We start from the raw sequence: 22,123 nt of genomic DNA on the forward strand, positions 1-22,123 counted from the left end.
AGTTGCCTGAAAAAATAATAAAAATGAAATGCGAAGACGTTGGTGTACATGTCCGATTATGGTCGTTTTTAATTGCGGCAATATGGACATGTAGTGCCATTGACTGTTCACGACCAACTGCAGGTGGCGAAGCTTGTTGCTGTTCGTTCCACAACCCGTAGAGCAACGTAAGGGGAGTAGCGAAATTGGAGCTAAGCTCTCGTTAATCCCCAACAGAGGGTGCGATTGAGGATGCGGGGCGGCGTACCGATAATGAACATGGCCTCGACGATGACGTCGGAGATGATTGTCCTGTTGCCGTCCAGCGGCGGCTCCGCGGCTGGCGGCGGCAGCGCATTCCCCGCCGGGACCCCACCACCACCGGCGCCGCTGCTCTCGTTGGCGGCGGCGGCGGACAGCTCCAGCAGCGAGCTCTGGTTGAGGCCCGCCGCCAGGGCGTACCGTTTCTGCTGCTGCTGCTGCACGCTATGGCTCTGCGGAGGAACCAGACACGGGATGGGGCGGGATCAACGTGGGATCAACATGGGATCAACATGGGCTCGAGGTCGGTTCAAGTACGATGCTATTAAACGAGAATGGGAAGTTGGTCTGGCCTACGGACCCAACGTAAGCGCGCTGAAAAATGCCGGCAGGAAAGCGCTCGCAGTAATTTCTGTCTTGAAGGAAGCGTTGTACATGGTCATGGTGAATAAATACTCAGTCGTATTGCCTTGAATGGTACACCTAGCTCTAATGTCAGCATTACCTAATTCTTACTTGGAGCTATTTTACGTCATGAACCAGAAAAGTAGGTGGTGTGAAACGGGGTGAGAGCTCTTTAGGTCGCACCCCCTCGCTTGCGGCATTACTTCGTCTGCATTGCAGAGTTAACGACCATGCTTACCAAGATATTCCACCACGCTATACACCTAGGGCCTTGGCGCCCAGTACACTTATTTCTTATCCTACCGATTTCTTTTTGCGCTAATCCGGACACACCATGCGCGCATAAAAACGCGCGCATAAAAACGTTCCAAAGAAATTCCGTGGGCGTCGGAGTCGAGGAAACGTGGTCAACTTCGGCAGTGGTGGCGGTTCTGACATTTGGGGGTTCCTCCGCGGTTTCGTTCTTCCGGGGATCCTACTGTAGCCTAAACCGCAGTGAGTCTTTCATAGCTTACAACAGCAGCCCAAGTTGAGAGGGGATCGACATACCTGCATCTCGCCGAAGCAGGCGCTGTAAGGCACGACGACAGCGACGTAGACCGTAGCGACCAGGATGAGCCAGTCCCAGCAGGTCTTGAAGGCGCCGTAGTGGGATAGGATGAAGCGAGACTTCTTGATGGCCGCTGTCTTGTACTCGGGCAGGGCCGTCGAGTGCAGCAGGTTCTGCACGTGTTGTAGCAGAATATTTAATTTATGGTTTTATGCAATGGTCAATGTAGGTATTGTGACAGGTTCTTATTGACGAGGAGGCTAAGTTCCGTCGTATACTGACCCTGCTCCATAGATGGAGAATGAGAATGAAAAATGAATGAATGAATGAATGAATGAATGAATAAATAAATAAATAAATAAATAAATAAATAAATAAATAAATAAATAAATAAATAAATAAATAAATAAATAAAAAATAAATAAATAAACAAAAACGAAAGAAAGAAAGAAAGAAACAAAGAAACAAAGATGTTTTAATACTGTTTGCGTTAAGTAACATTACCGTAGAGGCATCACCGTCCGAAGAGAGTAAAGAGCCTACAAAGAAGTGAATACAAACTATAACGAAAGACGAACAAGCCAGAAGTGAGATACTATAAATAGGATGTCACAACTTGAACGTTCAAACTTCGTTCTCGGCACCTAACCGCTGCATTATTTACTTTCACTGACCCACCTCAATGACTAAGCGGTTAGGGTGCTCGCGTAACTTTGATGGGAACAAGAAACCGACCACGTCGGCCACATTTTCATGAGGCCGAAACGCAAAAAAGCGCCCGTGTTTTGTGCGATGTTCGCGCGCGTTAATTATACCCAGGTGTTTGAAATATTCCGCAGCGCCTCGCTACGGCTTCCCTAGCAGTTTAAGTTGCTACTAGACGTTACAGTCTACACAATTCTTTTATTTCTAGGAGCTAATTACGCTTGTTAACTTAAATCCAAACAAAGGCAGGGCTCGCGATATGGAGAGAAAGTGGGATGAAAGCGTGAAACTATTGCGAATAGAAAAGATTAGTAAGCAATATTTTCTACTTTATTTTTATTCCGTTAAATAAGTTTCTCGCTCAATTCAACTATTTGCGGTACTTCAAGGAGTAGAAGCTTGATGACTCCGCAAGACTATGAAGCGAACGAATGTGAACACCTGAAGGCATAAGTCTAATCACAAGCGACGTATAAGATTGCCCATGGACTTGCTGTTTCGCTGGTTGTGTCTGTCGCGTGTAATCAGCCTTCACAGGTGGAGTCTGTAAGTTATTTACATCTTGCATTGCCGATAACAGAAGTGAAAAGCGCGAAGGCACGAATACAAACAAACGATATATTTATGTGTTTACACCATCAGATCTTGAAAGAGGGCGCTCACTGGTCAGAAAAGAAAGAAAGAAACAAATATGCCAAGGGTAGACCAATTCACAGAAATGACCAGGAAAGCAGATCACCGCAGTATTTTAGTGTAGAGCTTCGCCCCGATCATGGGGGTGCGCGTCTCATTTTCAGGATGAAAGACCAAGTCGGACCCAGGCACTAAGGTCTTATTGCGAAGGTTTCTTTCGACATTGCTTGAGCGATTACCCAACGCAGAGCAAATATTATTCCATGCGAAGAAAGGGATCTCACACGAAGGGTTATTAAGACGCGCTGATTGCGAGAGCAACGGCGTAACTATAGTCACGGCGCTCACAAAAGCGACGGCAACGCAGTACTTGCCCTCCCGTGTCGAATCAACAGGCCGAAACGCCGGGTTTCTCCTCTATTCTGTAGCGGTCGCTGGCGGCTTAGAAATTGCGCGATAGGGTCCTCGTTTGAAGGGTCACTGCTCTGAGATGCTATTAAGGAGGACGATGCAGATATACACAGCGGTGTTTTGTTTTCGCTTAAATGAGAAACTTGGCCGACGTGACGGGATCATAGGCAAAGTACTACTACCGTGATGTGGTGTGGGATGCTGCCCTTTAAAAAAATCCACTCGGTGGAGCAGAATACCCAGTAACGAGTTTAACGACTAATCGCGTTATGCTCATTTAGTAAGGGGAGTTCAGTATCATACTAGGCATTGCTTGAGCCAAATAAGGTTTCGAAACTTTATTGCATGTACAGTCGTGAGCAAAAGTGGAGAGACCATGCGCTTTGAGAAAACTACCTGCCAGCTTTTTCTGACAGTGAAACAGTTATTTCTGAGAAATGCATTAGGTACCATGCTTAATATACTTGCCTTCTTGCCCAAGCAATTTCCTCTGGCACATTTTTTTATACATAAAAAAAAAGCAATCGTAGCAGTTAGCGTGGTCTCTTCACTTTTGCTCACGACTGTACATACAGTTGGTGTAGTTTAAGGCCTGTTGAGTAAAGGTACAGATGCATTAGGAAGCTTATTTAGAGCGCTAGAACTAGCACTAGTGAAAACAAAATGCGAGAAAGTTTGGAGAAGTCAGGCATACGAAGAGACACCGTCCTAAACGAAAGCGATCTGTACGCCGAATATTTCACAACGAAAACGAGGCGCGCTCGGTTCTTCAGAAAATTCCGAGTTAGCGCTTCCGGTGTTGTGATCGAAAAATCCCGGGAATGTCTTCGGCAGATTGTAGTTGGTGCGTGACATGGCCGTACACTGGCGAGCAGCAGTTTTTGCGACGTCACGAGGCCACGTAGCATGGCAGGAGCTGTCATCTTGGACGGCTACATTGAGGTGGGAGTGTAGATGACAATCGAACCCACCGGAAGCCTTGGATCGAGATTCAAACAGTCTACACGTAGGCCACTCCGAGAGTGTGTAAAACTTGGTCACGCAGGGGCCTATAGTACAAATATGTCGGGTGATTATACAAAATCAGATTAACTATTATCGAAGTGCATGTACATGAACGATGATCCGCCTTGGTAATTATACGTGCTTAATGTTGCTGAAATTCGAGAAATACTGTGCGTCTATATTTTCTGCCTCCTCCCACGACACTTATGCTAAAGGGGGTGGGGGGGGGGGGAGGGGGGGGGGTGCATCGTCTCCCTTGTAAAGCCCATTCCTAAAGATGATTGCTCTACAATCAGTTGCTCTATAATTTTCTCTGACGTCTCCGCGGTGATGCAGTGGTTAGGGCGCTCGACTTCTGTGCCCGCAAGGATGCGGGATGGAATCCCTGCCGCGGCGGATGCTTTTCGATAGAAGCGAACAGCAAGGCGCTTGTGTGCTGTGCGATGTCAGTGCAGATCAAAGAACCCCAGGTGGTCTGAATTTCCGGAGCCCTCCACAACAGCATTTCTCATAGCCCGAGTAGCTTCGGGACGGTAAACCCCACAAACCAACCAACCAACACCACTTGAAAGTCAAGTTTTTCCACAATTAATTTACTTTAAATTGTTATGTCCATTTTGTAATCGCAAATAGTTATGTAATACTTTTTGTTGGGATAGGTGGTCCATTAGGACCAGAAAAGAACTCAGTGCGAATGAAGTAGCCCACAGGCGAAAAGAAGTGACAGGAAAGGGCGCTGACAAGCAACCCCTCAACATTGTTGTGAGCTATTATGACGCCTAGAATGTAATGCGATATCGTAATTACAATTTATCTAATGTTTTGTTCGCTCTCAACGCTGCTGCTCTATGGGTGACGTCACAGCCTTTAATCTAATCTGAATTTTCTTGATACGCTAAAAACGGCGATACCGCGTTTATCGCCGAAAGGCGTCTTAGCAAAGGATTACGTCGCGGCCATCGCCACGGGATGACAGAAAGCTTCGTGGAAAATGAGAAATTATCGTGAATAACAACACGAATATTTATTTGATTTATTTTACTTGCGGCCAAGAACCCAACGGATCCTATCCTACGCTACACGAACTAAGTTGAAAGAATCAAACAGCGGAGAATATTGAGAATAGATGGAAAGGAAGCGAGACATCAAGAAATTATGTCTGAGTTCACAAAAACTGTTACAAAAAAAAGTAAGCCAGTTGTAGTGGGCGTCTGGCGCAGCAGTACAACGCCACGAATGGCTTCATTCATGAGGTGATGGAGGAATGGCTGACCGAAGAGAACAATATTGCTGCACTTGGCCATGCGGTCATTACATCGATGATCTGCGCGGAAGTTGATGTGGGCGAGAGCTGATGTGAATTGGTTTCGCAACGCTGGAACAGCGTTCCTTGCTCCTCGGGCGTGCAGAGGAGCAGCCCTGACCACGGCATGCAATTACCCTAAGCGGCTTTTCCGAGAAAGGCATCGACGCGAGTGGCATTGACGCCCAGGCTGGCTTACGCGGGTGTTGGCCTCGTGACAATCACAAAAATGATCCTATCCGAGAGAATCGCGCCGTATGTTCCTTTCTGCGGGCAACGCCCGCCTGCTTCTGCCACAGCTGTCGGTGCTGTGAAAGCCCAACGTTCTGGCTTTGTTCGGGGCGTAGTAAGGAGGTTGCTCGGGAGCACGCAGCGCATTGATGTGCCACGAAGCCAACGTAAGGCGTCAAAGCAGCAGTTTGTTTCCTTTCCAACGTCCATTTTGTATATATTTAACAATTTCTAGCTAATTGCGCTTGTAAGTTTCGAGCGTATTGTAATTCAGGGATCAAAACCAGGGTCTTCCGCCTTGTTTATTAGTCATGAAACTTTGCCTGGAAAGTAGAGCTAGGAACAAAGTCAACCACCTAGTAAAGGAGACAGCGTTGACCACTGTACTGAAAGCCGCTGTTCTGTATTCAACGACATCTTATACATGCAGAGAGCGCCGTGTCAAGTGCGGCGCGAAGAAAGAAGTCACAAAGTTAGGAGCCAAGTGGAATTAATTCAGAGATCACTGCGCTATTAGTTCGTTTTATCAACAAAAAACGCATATTTGCCGCGCATGAGTTGCTTAGTCGTTACGGTCCTCGACTGCTATAGGCCGAAGAAGTAGGGATGAAATCCTGATCACGGCGGCCGTTTTTCGATGGAGGCGAAAAACAAGGTATCCGTCTACCGGGCGATGCAACTGCACGTTAAGGAATCCCAGGTGGTCGCAATTTTCGGAGCCCTTCACTACAGCTTTCTTCGTAACCTGAGTTACTTTCGGAATATAAATCGTTTAGACCAAACCGGAAAACGCACATCTAGACAAACGCTGGCTGCTTTATTTATTTATTTATTTTTTTAGCATTTTTGCCTGTGCTCACAGGAGAACAAAAGGTCTGAGAATGTTGAATGTTGCTTATCGCTTTTCATAGAAGGTGATACAGTACCACACTGGAAAAATTTCATACCATATCATACCATACCGTACCGTATCGTACCATAACGTGCGTGCCGGGCTGTACCATACCATACCATACCATACCATACCCTACCATACCATACCATACCATACCATACCATACCATACCATACCATACCATACCATACCATACCATACCATACCATACCCATACCCCATACCCCATACCCCATACCATACCATACCATACCATACCATACCATACCATACCATACCATACCATACCATACCATACCATACCATACCATACCATACCATACCATACCATACCATACCATACCATACCATACCATACCATACCGTATCGTACCATATCATGCCGTACCGTAACCGTACGGTATTGTAACACAATGAACACTACATAACCTGACGCAAGAAACATAACATAATGTAACTGAACATGAGAATAACGTAACAGTTAACACTCCCACAGCACTATACACTGAAGTCTGAAGCCTCGCACAAAACCCAGAATATTATGGTTAAATGTACCAAGGTTTTTCTAGTCCGTACATGGCTGACAATCTAGAGCGCCAGTTTCGTTGGAACCGCAGGTGGATCTTGATAAGCAGGAGTATGCAAAAATATTTTTGTCGTTTGGCACAGTATAATGGGAAGACCACTGCCCATTCACATGTTCGATGAAGCATCCACCAATTCAGCCTAGCTACCGCAAACCCCTAGAGACAGCGATTCTTTTTCGACTTCAATTCGCTGTTATTCTTCCTTCCTACATTATGCAGGCTTGCGTTATCTGCTATTTCGCGTTTCTCCGCCTCACGAACTTCTGTTTTTAGTGCGGCACGCGATTATTTATATTAAAAAAAAAAACAACTTATGGACTTTTGGAAGCGACCAAATACTGCCAACTTTAATTAATCTGTTCATGGAAAAGAGGCGTTTGTAAAAAAAAAAAAAAAAAAATCTTCAGAAAATCCAGTTCACAATGCCAGGAATCAGCATAAAAGGCGTTTCCTCCGGATATTTCGCTGTCATTTATCGCGCAAGCCGGTCACATGTGGATACTGTTAGGCTTGCACCTCCTGTAAAATATCAAGATTTTTTTTTCCACTTCCAGGTGTCTGGTCCATTTTTACGGACTCAAAAGCAGCGCTTCAAGGCGTTCAAGCTGCGCTACGTCGTGGATCACATGAACAACTAACTGCAGAGATCCGCGTGCTATACCACAACGCTACATCAAAAGGTCATGATATAATTTCCAGTGGCTACCTGGACATTGCGGTATTGAGGGAAACCACCAGGCAGACCAAGTTGCCCGTTCTGCACACAACGACGGAACTACAGTGAACAGTCCTATATCTAGAGTTGACGCAGCTTGTCGACTTCGTTCCTTAGCGGCGGAGCTAACGATTTCAGCCTGGAACAAAGGAGAATTTTCCAATCGACGCCTCAGGGAACTAGACCCTGGGCTGCGCCTTCGTGTTCCCCCTAACAAAGGGCGGCGCGAAACAACACTGATGTGCCGTATGTGGCTCGGTGTTGCATTCATCAAAAAATACGCTTATGTGATGAGCATGGCGGATAGCCCTAACTGTGAAAGATGCGGCTGCGAAGAGACCACACAGCATCTCCTTTGCGAGTGCCCTGCTTTCTCAAGCGAAAGATATGCGCTGCGATCGGCTCCGAACCATCTTGACAGCCGTCCCTTTCACAAAGGAGAAAATCCTCGGCCCATGGCCACAGAAGGCGTCTAACGGCAAAGCCTTCAAAGCACTTATGTGTTTTATGAGAGACACAAACTTGATTGAGAAACTGTGACTGTGCTCCTCGCCGCCTTACCTTTCCTATCATTCTCTTCTATATTTCTCCTTTAAACTCCTAATTCCCCTTCCCCAGTGCAGGGTAGCAAACCGGAAGCTTTCCTGGCTAACCTCTCTGCCTTCTCTCTCTTTCTCTCTCTCTCTCTCTTTTTTCCACATACCGCGCTTGATTTCGAAGGGACTGTCGATCACCCGCTTCGATCATCCGCAACAGAAATATGCACAGTGTTTGGGTGTTAAACATATTTGTTTGCTCCAAAAAGTCGGGAAATATATACGGGGAGTGTAGTGGTATCAGCTGCAGGTAGGATATCGTGTAAAAATCCTATCTATTGTATAGTCCTTTCCAGCCCGCGTACCACACTCGTGTGCATGATAGCAGACGTGACGACAATTCGATGGCCTCTGAAGCTAGGCCCAAAACCTATAATTTGACTTCCTAATTTCGAAACGTCGTCCGTTACGGCCTTTTTGCTGTTTTTGTGATGCGCCATGTTTTCGCGCTTTCAGAGCGGTTTTTTTTTTCTTCAGAAAAGGCGCGGGAGGGGGAGGGAGAAGTGCGAGCTATTTGAATAATCGACTTTCAGATGATCTCAATACTTCTGCAGGTCTTTTGAGGCTTGAATTAATGAAGTCCGCTAACCATCATGTTAGGTTTACATAGATTTAGTTTCCAATGTCCTCATTTTTCAAAAAGTATCGCAGGTTGCCTAAAGGTACGCTTTGAAATCAAACAGCGTGCATTTCTGAGCGCATCATGCTTTTTTTTTTTAATTTGTTTTCTGCGGGGCTCTGCCAAACTAGTTTTCTTCAAAAGATGACTGCATCAAATTTTAGATAATCTACATTTGAACTACAATTAAAGATGGCGTTCCTAAGTTCACTAAACCGCATCGTTTCTTGCACAAAGTGACTGGAAAGCACTTTCTTTTCATTTTAGCCTCCTGAACTGGTGCATCTGGGAGCGGCGGCCGAAAGTACTGCTCCTCGAAAGCTATCACTTCCCACAAGTGTCACCCTAACTCCACGCCGAGGCGTCCAGCCCACCCGACCGTTCGTTTGTTTAGCGTGGGCCTGCTGAAACTGCGTGCCCGCTACACGCTGCGTGGGAATCATGCTTAAGTAGGGGGTGCTGGCTCCTGTCGTTTTCTGCAGTCGCTTGGCCCAGATTATATGAGTTTGAATGCTACTTAGCTGTCGTACCATATGAGCGGAGGGGGGGGGGGGGGGGGGAATGCAAATTTACTGCTTTGCTCAATGATGCGACATTCGTGCAGTGCGTGCAAGGAGCACGCCACGTCGAACACTTCAGAAAGATGCCAAGCACAGAAGAATATGGATGCGTATGGCGCAGCCTTAGCGACACATGTTCCGGGCCCGAATTTTCTCAGGACCATTTTGTCGAGAGCAACTGCGAAATAAACCTTGCCCCGATGCGAATCTTGTACATTCGATTGAAACGACCCAAACCTGAAGCTCGGCCGTGGAAAGCAAAGGAAGAAAAAACGCTTGAAGCCGCGTCTTAGTGAAGTGGCGACCAAAGTGCGGGAAAATTGCAGGTGACATATGATAAGAACCGAGTACGTTGAAAAAAGAAGCGCAATCTGTAGCACATGCTGAATGCACGTAATTACATAGAAAATAAGAAATAAAATCGCTGGAGCGATTGTTGTATCTCAGTAGATATTCAACAGTCGTTTCGCTAATGACCTTGCTTACGTCATGTAAGAATTGCCCGTGGCTGTTCTCTTGGCGCATGAAACAATAATTAATTGAGCTGTAGTGAGAAAGAATATGTTTTAATGCCATTTTAAGAAAGCTTTTGCTGAATATAACAAATTACTGAGCATGCAGGCCTGACCGAAATGTTTGGTCCTCCCTTTTCATATTACTCTTCGTCGCTTGATAAGGCGCTTGGGATCGCAGCCGTATGATATGTAGTCCCTGGTCGATATCTGAATGACCTGCACTCTTAATCACTACGTTTTAGCTGCTGATTTCTCGCATGTTTTCATGCCGTCAACGCGCTTTCCGAGGCGTGAAAGTGACCCGATGCCGCTACGGTAAGACGGTAGCAGGTCCCTGCAAGACGTACGACGTCACGCCGCCTTCCGGCTTCGCGGTTGACGTATAGGACGTGCGTACAAAACATAGAAAATAACGCCATTTCCGCAATGTTAAGTGAAAAGAATACCGTCGCTTGAGGTAATCGCACCTTCTGATCCAGATTTCATCAATTTTCCATATAGTCGCAATTTATGGGCAGGACACTTTAATTTCTGTTGCAAAGACAGTCAAATGTGGTAACATTCTAATAACAAGGCGATAAGTAATAGTCAATTTAATGATTTTCAAATCCGATATCTGCAAAACTGTTATTTACTATTTCATACTCAATTCTTATTAGAAAATTTTGCTATCACCACCCTAGTTTTTCCTCATATACCAACCGGACAGCAACCACAGATGCCAACTAAAGATGCCAACCAATAAGAGTTTGTGCTCTACTACTGGACTGTAAATATTTTAGTGCGTGCCATGATGCCCATAGGGTATGTCATCTTTGAACTCTGTAGTGTTATAATCCCTCTTGTATTCTAAGATCAGACCTTAAGTAGTTGCCCCAATCTTTAGGCTTTTCTTCAATTAATGTCTGCTCTGGCATGTGTAATTGCATCCGGGGAAGTCGACAGCTGTGTTGTAACATACGTGAAACAATTGCGGAGCTCTTTTCTTTTTCGCCAAATACCTCTCAGCGTACCCGCTCAATGGTTCACATATATAGTTCGCTAGTCACAGTCGAATCCTACGCAAATAATTATGCTTGTATATAGGCGAATTTTCATTTTTGAAAAAGAAAAAAAAAAGGACTCATTCACATCATTTTTAGATTTCATACTACACCGTGTGGGGTGCTTTATGCAAAATTAGCATGGTTCTCTGCTTTTCATCAAGCGAGAAACTTTGGCACAGCGCAGTTACTGCGAGACGTGATGAGGTTTTGTTCCTCTCTCGGCAGCTTAAAGAAGCGAGGCGGATGGAGGAGAAAAATGTACACTCACGTTGTTGAGTTTGAGCTTTGACATCTTCTTCTCGTGGCGGTAGTGCCCCGAGAGTTGGTAGAGGACCGCTCGACTTCGTCTCCTCTGGTAATTGTTGCTCTGAACGCAGCCTTCCAGGTCCACGTTGCCGTTGGCGTCTGCAAGCAGTTTTTTTTTATAGGACTGGTATTTAACTGGCCTAGGTGCGTGGACCTCTGAAAGGCGGAGCTTAGCTTTCAGAGGCCGACAATGGAGTGCTGACAATAAAGGTGACATTTGTGACCGCAATGTCTGGCCTGATCATATGGAACGGGCAGAGTTTGTTGATACCGAAGGTCTGCACTGCCATGTTCATCGTAATACCAAAGCCTTTATTTTTGTTTTCCCGGAACACAACGGCAGCAGCTGCCAATCGTAGGATTGAAGAAAACTGTGCTACTTCAAAAAAAAAAAAAAAAAAAAAAGGCCTGTCTTAAATGCAAAAAATGAAAAGAGATGAAGGTGCAAAAACAGCAAACCACTTACACGGACTGGAGCTGCCGCCCCGCTAGCAGCTCAAACTGGTTGGTGCGAAGCGTTGTAGGTAATGATTTCCTTCAACGTCAGTGTCTTTGTGATGGCCGTACAAGAGAGCATTAAGCATGGTTACCTTCCCAACGTTTTAGTCACATTGCTGCTCTTAACCATTTCCCTTGTGTTTTCGCGGCCAGGCATGGATACGGTGATGCTGAATTTGATGCAGCCTTGCTCCTGCGTGTCAGCCAGCGCCATTCGGCACAGAAAGAAAGTAATATCCTTATATCAGAAGACAAGTGAGGTGGCTTGGAAATGGTATCCGGCCTGCCCTTACTGAATGCCTTGCATATATAGCCCATGGGACCGATTGAACCGTGGTGCGAAAGTCGCTAGGGCGTCATACAGGAAGAAAACGCGCCATCTATTCCCAATTAGGGAAGAAGGCCTGGAACACGGCTCCCCTGGTGGCACTCTCAAGAGCCACGCACGTAAGCTTCGGCAGATGGATTCCACCCGGTTCATTTTGTGCGTGACTGGAATAACTGCAAGGCTACGCAGTCACGCTCCCAAGCCACTCCGAATTAGGGAAGGCTGTAAAAAGAACTCAGGTAGCTAGGGAAAAGATGAGACTCGGTGGAGATCGGCAGATAAGGTCACGCAGCATGTGAGGTTTTTACATATCTGACTGAGGCAAGCTGTGCTCTCTTTAGGAGGTACGGTTCCGGATAGCCACTATAAATGAGAAGTGCTTTAACACACCTAACACCCTTTACACCTGTGAGCATGTGAGTATTTTACATATCTGACTGAGGCAAGCTGTGCTCTCTTTAGGAGATACCGTTCCGGATAGCCACTATCAATAGAAAATGCTTTAACACACCTAACGCTTTAACACCCTTTAATCCTTTAAGGGGGCGCCACGTCTACTCCATACCTTTACTCTGGTAGACCTGTGCCGTCATTTTTTATGTGCAGGCTTATGGCTATGCAGGTTTTTGAAGATACTAGCTGCCAATGGACCTGTAATGTTGCTTTCCAATTGCCACCCTTACCTCCGGAAAGCAGGGGACTAGAGGAGCCGTGGCGAAAAGCGCGTCGTCTCGTCATTTTAAATAATCTATCCACGGAAAACCTTGTTTTGTTCTTTAAGTGCTAAATGTTTTGTATATGTTACAAGTTCAGTACATCAAAATATATGTTTTATAGCCATTCGTCATCTTTGCGCTGCGCATTTCCCGTAGGAACCTTGATGGAAGGGGGTTACAAGTAAAAAAAAAAAAAAAAAAAAAAATCAGTGAATTCACTTGGGGCAGTTGACGAGATGGAACAGGTTATCCCGATCCCGAATAGTTAGTCCATTGGGTATTGCCCAGCCCAACTGGTTTCTTCACTCCCGATGGGGAGCATCATTTAGTTTCTGACTGCCCAATTGGGAAATCTAAATGGTGTTTTAGATCCCAGTTGGAAGTGAAGAAACCAAATGGACGTCCCCAAGTGAGAGTGAACAAACCAGCCCCTGTAAAAATAAATAAAAAAACCGTGCGTCCAAGGGGGCATTCTATCTGGATCCAATGGAGACCATTTGACGCCAAGAGTTGAGCCAGTTGAGCTCATGAATTCAATTGCGTAGTTCATTTTGTTTCCTGGGTTCAGCAGTTAGGCATTCCAGTGGGTTCTGCCGTCTCGTTAGTAATACCCGGCTGGTTTCTGAGGTTCCAAATGGTTTCATCACTCGAAATTAAATTGCCTAATTGGACAATTCGGAACCAACTGCATCTTCCAGTTAGAACCAAGAAAATCAGTTAGAAACAGGCATATTTTCTAACTGGTTCAAAGGAAACATTACCAACTGGAAAGTGAGAGTGTAAGCCAGTGGTATACTTGAATAAGATCTGTATATGCAATTGGAACCAAGAAAATCAGTTAGAAAAAGCATATTTTCTAAATGGTTCAAAAGGAACATTTCCAATTGGAAAGCCAAAGTGTAAGTCAGTGATATACTTGACTAAGATCTGTATATAACTCTATAAAAAAAGATAAAAGAAAAATTAAATTATTGTAAAAAGGTTTTTGCAGCTAAATTTCCTTAATTCTTTTATTGCGTCTGTCATTAATGCGGGCATAATGAAGGTAACTTCGAATATTGGAGGTGTATCACTGGCCGGAGCTGTAGTGTCCCACGAACGGAGTATATATAAGGCGGCGTAAAAGTGTTCTGTTGGTATGTACTGAACCCCTGTTACTTGGTCTGTGCGTGTGATGCATGCATGTCTTGCTTGTTTTCCGTAAAAACTTTCAGTTCACTTCAAAATGTGTTGGCTCAAAGACAGATGTCTTCCTGCACACCCAAGAGAAAAGCTCTAAATTGAATTTCCGTCTTTTCAGATATGTGTGTTCAAATCATTAATGATTAATAGGGATGTTATTTTATTTCGATTAGTGAGCCGTTGATCTTGATAGGTGACCGATTATTTACAACTGAAAGTACCATTTCAGCTGAAATTCTCCAGCCCAATGGCTGACGAAAACAAAACTGGTTTTTGAACAATTTGATTGAATGAGAAAATTTTCTATTGGGCCCTTTCTTGTTTTGTTTTATCGGCGCGGTAGGGGGCTGCTCATAAACTTGGCTTCCCCTAATGCAGAACCCTGTGCACGCATATTGCCTTAGCTGCTCCCTCGTCGTGATGAGTCGGTTATTTAAAGAGAATTGTACGCTTCTCAAAACCTGAATAATTACAACCAGCAAATCTAATCACTTCAATTGATCTTGGCACGAAAAACATATTTTTAAAAGCTTTATTCATTATCCTTCACACCGCGATGGTTATTCGTTCGATAAGTAAGCCTAGAGCTTGACCCAAAAAGCCGCACAGCAGCTATGAATCGAATAATAAAATGCAAAAAATACCTGCAGTATTCGAGTTTTTCGAGCCGCAGAGATTACGATCTCTTTGTTAATGTGACATAAAAGCAAACTTTTGCTATTGAGAGAGAATCGTATCACTAACTGAGATCAAGACATCGAAATTCGGGGTCAATGTTACCATAACGAAAAAAAAAAAAAATGAATTGACTAAAACAGAGAGTTATCTCGTACCGCTGACTGCAGCCTGTCTTCATGCAAGGAACTGTACATATGCGCGAAAGCCCTTAAGTTTCGTTCATCGAAACGCCCCAGAAAGAACTGTATATGTTGATAAAATGCTACAGAATGACGCGAGTTCAAGTGTACTGTCCAGAGAGGTGATCACCGTTGTTCTCGACGAATAAACTTCTAAACACTCTGCGCTCTTTTCAATGTGTCTCAGGAGACTTAGAGTTGAAGAATTTTTTAACGCTGTCGTTGCGTTTATGTGTGCTAAAATAGAAAAAGAATGGAAGTAATTTCGACGTTCTCCAAGTTGAAGCAACCTCCATTCAGTTCCTTGTAGTATTTTTGCACGCTTTAAAGGCGACGGCGGTGCATGATTTTTCTGCTACCTGTTTCCTTGCTCGTTAAAAATCGCAACGCACTTAACAAAGGCATTAACCGAGTAAAAACTAGTCGTGACAGGTTCCAAAATCAGTAAGAACCCTCGGTGCCGCGCAAGGCCTGTTAAGCCAGGAGTGCGGAACAAAATAATGAAGAATTTGATGATCGGAGCTCCGACAGGAGCTCTGCAGGGCCTGATCTAAATTCTAGTTCTCCTGGTCAACAGTGGTTGTTGTGATGTTAAAGGAAGAAGACGTGCACAACATTTGTCTCGATCATTCGTTCTAGTAGTTTTGTTACTAGCACCAATATCTCGTTTAATAACTAGATCCAGATGTAATAGGGAAGGCACCCCGTTAAGTTTATTACAGATGTAGAGGTAGTGCAGAGACTTGAAGAAATGGAGGAAAAAATGAAGGCTGGAAAATAGGAACTGAAGAGGACGGGACGAACTCTGATATGAAAAGGAAGTGAGGGGGGGGGGGGGGGGGGGCACGCAGAGGGCATAAAAACTTGCTTTCCGGTATTCGTTTGCAACCTGCTCCACAATTTTGCTTTTCCTCCTCATACCAGTACTATCTTGTACAATACTTTATTTTCACTCTCGAATGTCAAAAGACGACTTATGCGTTTTTGTACGGTCGCTACCGGATGGTCTCTCTTGGCGTTAGGGCCGTTATACTTTAGTAATGCTATGGTGCGTACATGCATGGTGTATCGTGCTAGCCCCGCTATGTGTCATGATAGTTTCAATAAATCGGAAAATATATGGAAGGATTGGGCTTTGTTATACTAGTGGCTTTATTGAGGAAGCAGGTACTTTCAAAGAGAACAGGAAGGATCGCTTCTCGTGTAATTGACTTTTTGTTACAGTGACGGACTACTTTTTGTTCTTGGATTTGTTGTTCACTCTAGTTCACGCCTATTTTTTTTTTTATTTCTACTAGGACATTGTCAGCTGCTGTTCTATTTCGTGCGCACATAGATCTTTATTATTCAGCTTTCATAGCTCAATGAACTGACTTCACCTAACCTTCGTTGTCCTCCAAGTCTCATCCCTACTGCGACTAATGGTACATATAAACTCAAGTGTCGCGTTTCAAAACACGGTGCATAACTTTGCAGTTAAGGATGCTGAGTTGATTTGCTGTTGATCAAGGTTGTGTATGCAGACTGCCTTGATTCTTTTCGCACTCTCCCTGCCCTTTATCCACACATTGACGGCCCGCGATAAAGAAGATAAGGTGGGGGCAGAAATGAAAATATGCAATGGGCGTCTCGACGCGATAAACTAGTTGTTTCCGGCTATGCATCTAGTGTACAGAGTGAGCAAGAAACTAGAAGTGCTGGAAAGGAGTTGTACCCAGTTCGGCGGTCTCGTCCGCGTCGTCCGTCTCGATCTCGGCCATCTTGGACTTGGTGATATCCTTGTGTGAGGCCAGGAAGAGGACCTTGGTGATATCCTTGTGTGAGGCCAGGAAGAGGACCACTTCATGCTTCTCGTTCTTGATGGGCACGATGTCCAGCAGGCACCAGAACGGGCTCCCTGTAATGTGACGAGGCCATGTGGTAGACGAAAACGTTTGAAGGCAGATATGACGAGTGTTCTCAGCTACACTTTGTTATTCTTGCTCGTGAATTGTGCGAGTAATAGATACGTTTTAGCGATGCCCACAAACAACACAATGTGATGCCGTAATTAGAGAAAAGTCGTGATTGTCCGCGTTTTTTTTTTTAAATAAAGGCTTGACGGCCACACTTTAGGGGCATGTTTAAAAAATGAAATAGTAGTGATTTTTCGTTTTTAAAAAAAATTAAGGCTTAACGGTCACACCATAGGGCCGTGTTTAGGAAAATGAAACGGAACCTTTGAAAGAAAGGGACGAAATAAAGAAGGTGTGAAAAGCTGTTTCTGTTTTCCGTGTATTCAGAATGCTGTATTTCGTTCCATGTAACTAACTAGCCAAACGTTTACTTTACTTCAGGGCTTTTTTATTTTTCTACATTTTAAACAACAAAAAGCAGCCACTTTAACGTTTATGCGCCAGGCTGCGTAAGCGTATTGGCCAAAGAAGTGTAGAACACATGGACGTGAGGGAAAAAGTAAAAAAAAAGGACAAGTTTCGTTTGACAATATTAGTTTGGTGGTGAGACGGAAACAACACCAACAGGTAGTGAGAACTGAGTAACAGCCTGTAGTCGTTATGGCTGTTAATATCACCAGGAGGTGTCGTAGCCCTGCCATTCACTTTGTTGTGGTATCCGCAGCTTCTCACCCCTCGTCACCATCTACCCGACACAAAAGCTTGAGCTCACCAGCTCCATCACTTGCAGTCGTTTTCCATACCACGAAACCGTTGGAACTCAGGAAGGTATAGCAGTAACCTTATTAAAGTCGTAGGACCGCCACGGCTTAACTAAAGAAATAGGAGACACAACAATGCTGCGTATCGTTCTACGCCCTCTCTCTGTTGTACATGCTATGATTGTTGCAGTTATTGTGCTCAAAAGAATGAAAACAAACGCCCAAGTAGTATGGCACTTCAGTGTCCCTGTGTGTGATTAGGGGGTGTATTAGGCGTATAGACGAACCATTTTTCTTGTAGAAGATGACCTCCAGCTTGAGCTCAGTCTTGTTTTCCAGAGCATCGTCGATCTGGCGGATTGCCTCCTCCTTGGTCTCGGGCCCGTAGAGGAAGGCGCAGGCGCATCCCTTCTGCATGATCTGCGCCCGCGGGTAGCCCGTCAGCTCGCAGAAACCGTCTGAGCAGTACACGATGGGGAACAGCGCCGGCACCTGTGCATTGCCCAGCACGAAGTTGCTGTCTGCAAAGGACAGGGCAGAGAGGTAGAGAAAGAGAGGGAGCCAGGTTAGAATCAGGCATGAAAAACTACGAAATCAGAAAGATCAAAAATAATAATACTAAAGAAAGAGAAGAAATAGGCGATGGTGTCTTCGAAATGAAGACGGATTTTGGAGTGAAGAGCATATGATTATTCGAGTTATTTGCCGGCGCTTGCTTTGATGAATTATTTTCTTTTTTACGTCTCACGAACTAACGCAAGCATCTAAAATTCAGACAGACGAATTTTTTTTGGACGCGCAGCAGATTGAAGTTAGATCAATTATTCAATACAGCTGAACGTTGGATATTGTACAAAAGTGGACTCCGAACGACTAGCATGGAGGAGGCAAACCGGCCAGCACCAAATTTAGTAAAGGGTTTATGTATGGACGCTCGAAGGTCAGAAATACGAAGGGTTTTTTTGTGGACTTGAAGCAGTTAAAGAGAATAGGCTATAGCTTCGTGCCGTTGTAAATACAGTTCACCTGTTCATTATGTAATAACATTTCCACCCCAACTATATATTCTTGCCTTCTTTCTTACAACAGCAAGTAAGCAACTATGCACTGCATTCCTTCCATGTTTCGCAGCTGGCACTGTTATCTACATATTGGTGAGAATTTAAAACTAATAATCCTGCAAGTTGATTGGGTTGTCGAAGAAACGATTGCCAAGCGGCACATCTACATCATACTTTCGTAAGTAAGTGCGTGTCTTGATGCTAGCAAGCGAAAGTAACAGCAGCATGCAGTATGGCTTGCTGAGCATCATGGCTCACATAGCACACGGAGAACTCGTAATTGTAGGTTTAACAATTTCATGCACTGGCGGCTGCACCTGGGTCTTTAAGCGTCTCATGCACCTTCGCAAATTTAAGTCATGCATATTGTTTCAAAATGCTGATCTTAACAACATATTACTAGCGATGTAGACTGACGTGCTATAAGAGCTGGCTGCATTTAATATATGGCATGGTCTTTTGTAAATGAGGAAATTAATTTCTTTTTTTCACTCTGAAAGCAGCTGCCATTTTAGGTTCGTGTCGTAATAGTAGTGTGTATACGCGGAGGAAGGTCGCCAGGAAGCCACTTGGATAATGGTTGCCGTGGGAGCAGGAGAAGAAGGGTGAAGCAAGAGAGAGGAATGCGCAGCCGCACAGCCACGAAAACCATCCCAAGGGTGGTCACCACAAAATGACAAATGAGAGTGTGTTGACAGCGGAGAAATGTACCACGGCCCGTCTACGGAAGCTGCTGAGAATTGTGCTGCCCAAGGAGAGACTCAGCGGCGGGGGTGGCACGCTCCTGAAACAGCGGACTCGAAGGGAGTGCTCGTAGAAGAATGAATATGCGTGGAAACCTAGAGAGTGTTCCGAGCTACACATTTATGCATGCTAGTCTTATATCCTTTCCTTAGGCAAAATAAAAATAGTTCAAAAGCTGTCACTAAATCTCGCTTTACATAGACATAACCTACATGCGTGCTTTCTCCGGAATATGTATAGCCACAGGAATAGGTTTCACGTGACTTCCCAATGGGTTTCATAGTGCTTCCATTGCACGACATCAAAACAAAAACGAAAGAAAAAAGAAGAGGAGAGCATAGTTATGTTCTTAGAGACCTGTGACAACAGCGTCTGGACAATTTCCTTGAAGGCGCAAAAATACAAAGCGACGTTCGCTACAAAATTGAGGGTAAAATCGATGTGCCTTTTCTTTTATCCTAAACATGGTCTTTTCGAAGGCTATAAAAGTCGGTTAATACAAATAGCATTGAAGTAATCAAATTAAGAAGACTGACAAGGAGTGCTGATGTCGCTTCCTTGGGTCTAGCCATTCATATTGAAGTTGTGTTTATTTGTTACTCCATAGCGGGCAACAAGCGCAACATTTATCTAGTAATTTGTTCTTTCATATCACTCTCTTTTGAATGTCATTCTTTTAACATTTTATTTCCCTGTGCCTAATTTCGAGCCGCAGCTGTGCGTTGTATATAAAGGCTTGGATGCTCTGTATAGGAACTGTTCTTGGTTGTATCTTAGTTTACTGCTCGCCTTCTGACATGAACAGAGATAGAGATACCTCTAATTAATATCACCACTAGTAGATATCATCGTAAAATACATAGAACTGATAAGAAGACGAAAATGTGCAAACAAGCCCAGCAGAGAAAATCTTTTCAGTCCTGCTTTATTAACTGTAAGAAGTAGTGACATCAAAACGCTCCCTATGCCGGCGAAGAATTTGACAGCCAAATGTCTATGTATTGTGGCCAGAGTTATTTTGCCAAGTTCGCGCTTTGTGTTTGTGCAGAGCAAATTATTACTTCACTTTTTTTTTTTTTTACTTTGCACCTGGCGCTTTAAATTGCGAAGAGGTCTATATGCGTGATTTAAAAACTTCGGATGCAGTATGATACGAGAAAGCGTAATACATCGTTTCCTGCTTGCAACATAACTGTAGCTCAGCTTTCTTTCTTTACTATAGACGATACGAAAAACTGCTCGGTGATCTCGCAACATCGCGGCCACAGCAATAATAAAAATAATAAAATTGCACTGCTTGAAGAAATTTAAGCATACTGTCATACTTCGAAACGCATTTCACGAATCTGGTACAATAAAATAAACAACCATATTTAACAAAGTTGAACCGACTGAATAGCGATTGCAGAAACCCTGAAAAAATGAAAATCGGTACACTATTTTTTTTTGTACTGGACACGCAACGAACTAAGAAATTAGGCGCGTGGCTATGAGAGCGCTTAGTACGTCTCACCCCATGACCAATCGATGTTTTGTTGCTGGAGTGCACTGCGAGCTTATGGGCCCAATTTGCCAGTAAATCCCCCCCCCCCCCCCCCCCCCATACAGCGTCTTAAGAAAATAAAAATAAAATAAACGTTTCAGTGTGTTTACATCCGATCGGGCAAATCTGCTCGGCCAGAGGGTTAATTAAAAAGCAAGTTCCCAGTCGGAAAAAACTACAGAAAATGTTCTGATGTTACAACAGGATTTCTGTGCGGTTCTTGACAGGAAACCTGTTGTGACAACAGAACATTCTGCAGTAGCATCAGAAATTTCTGTAGTTACAACAGAAAAGTGCTACAGAACTACAGACAACAGAAACATACTACAGAAAAACTACAGAACTACAGAAAAGTACTACAAAACTACAGAAAAATCTGATGGTTACGACAGAACTACAGGATATTTTGTCGTATTTTGGACACAGTTCTGTAGTTTTTTTCGACTGGCTCCTTTTTTTGTTCACTGATAGCAAATAACACATTCTGTATCGCATTTGGAACGCTAACGTCCTGCAAAGGTGTGTAGAAAACCAGCGCAAGAAGTAAACGCTGTGCATTGGACGGCGTGTTTACGTGTGATAGCTCGCAGTGTGTTTTGTGAAAGTTCGCGCAAGCAAAAACAAAATAAATATTAATAAACGTAATGCTGATGCGTGCCTGGTACCCACACGCATTGTAGTATTCTCACAGAGCGCTTAGCGCAACATTGCATCTGGACTTCATTCTTCACACGAAGCGTACCCAGCACAAAGCAGCGGTTTCCTTTTGTTGAGTAAGCCAACATGGTCGGCGTAGTTATCTGAGCGCTAAGAGATGACGCTCCGCATATTGCTCTTCCTCCTCTCGAAACGTCCCCCGAACAGTACACTCTTTGTAATTCGCTCAACAGTAAAATCTTTTCATGTCATCTCCATTACTTCCTACACGGCCACGACAAAACGACGCTTCTCCGAGCAGAAAAGAAAATTTTGCCGTGACCTTTATTTTTCTGGCGCCCACGAAACCTCATTCGAAATACGCGCAGATTAGCTTGTTAGTTTGCTACATTTAAGTTACTTTGCCTAGGGTACAATATCCATTTTGACCCCATTGCCTGACAGATCAGCCTTCCTTAAGTCGATAAGACGGGGAATTGCCGACTGTGAGAAATACACTATCAACATCAACCGTCAACCAGGCATGTACAGTTAGCGAAACGCAATGAAGAGCAAATGC

General features: G+C 44.3%; 1 protein-coding gene across 2 annotated transcripts in view; it reads right to left on the reverse strand.

The window, feature by feature from the left end:
- Elk (Eag-like K[+] channel) overlaps positions 1-22,123 on the reverse strand; it is a 365,673-nt gene that overhangs the window by 40,574 nt on the left and 302,976 nt on the right. For both annotated transcript variants that reach the window (XM_084594747.1, XM_084594746.1), the window contains 6 exons: positions 17,847-18,080; positions 16,706-16,800; positions 16,618-16,669; positions 11,285-11,421; positions 1,195-1,368; positions 248-473 (listed from right to left, as the gene is read on the reverse strand). In XM_084594747.1, the coding sequence (XP_084450873.1) occupies positions 248-473; positions 1,195-1,368; positions 11,285-11,421; positions 16,618-16,669; positions 16,706-16,800; positions 17,847-18,080 (918 nt within the window). The remainder of the gene's footprint in view (positions 1-247; positions 474-1,194; positions 1,369-11,284; positions 11,422-16,617; positions 16,670-16,705; positions 16,801-17,846; positions 18,081-22,123) is intronic.

This window comes from Amblyomma maculatum, chromosome 2 (assembly GCF_055883805.1).
Source record: "Amblyomma maculatum isolate TAMU_Amacu chromosome 2, ASM5588380v1, whole genome shotgun sequence".
NCBI lineage: Eukaryota > Metazoa > Arthropoda > Arachnida > Ixodida > Ixodidae > Amblyomma > Amblyomma maculatum.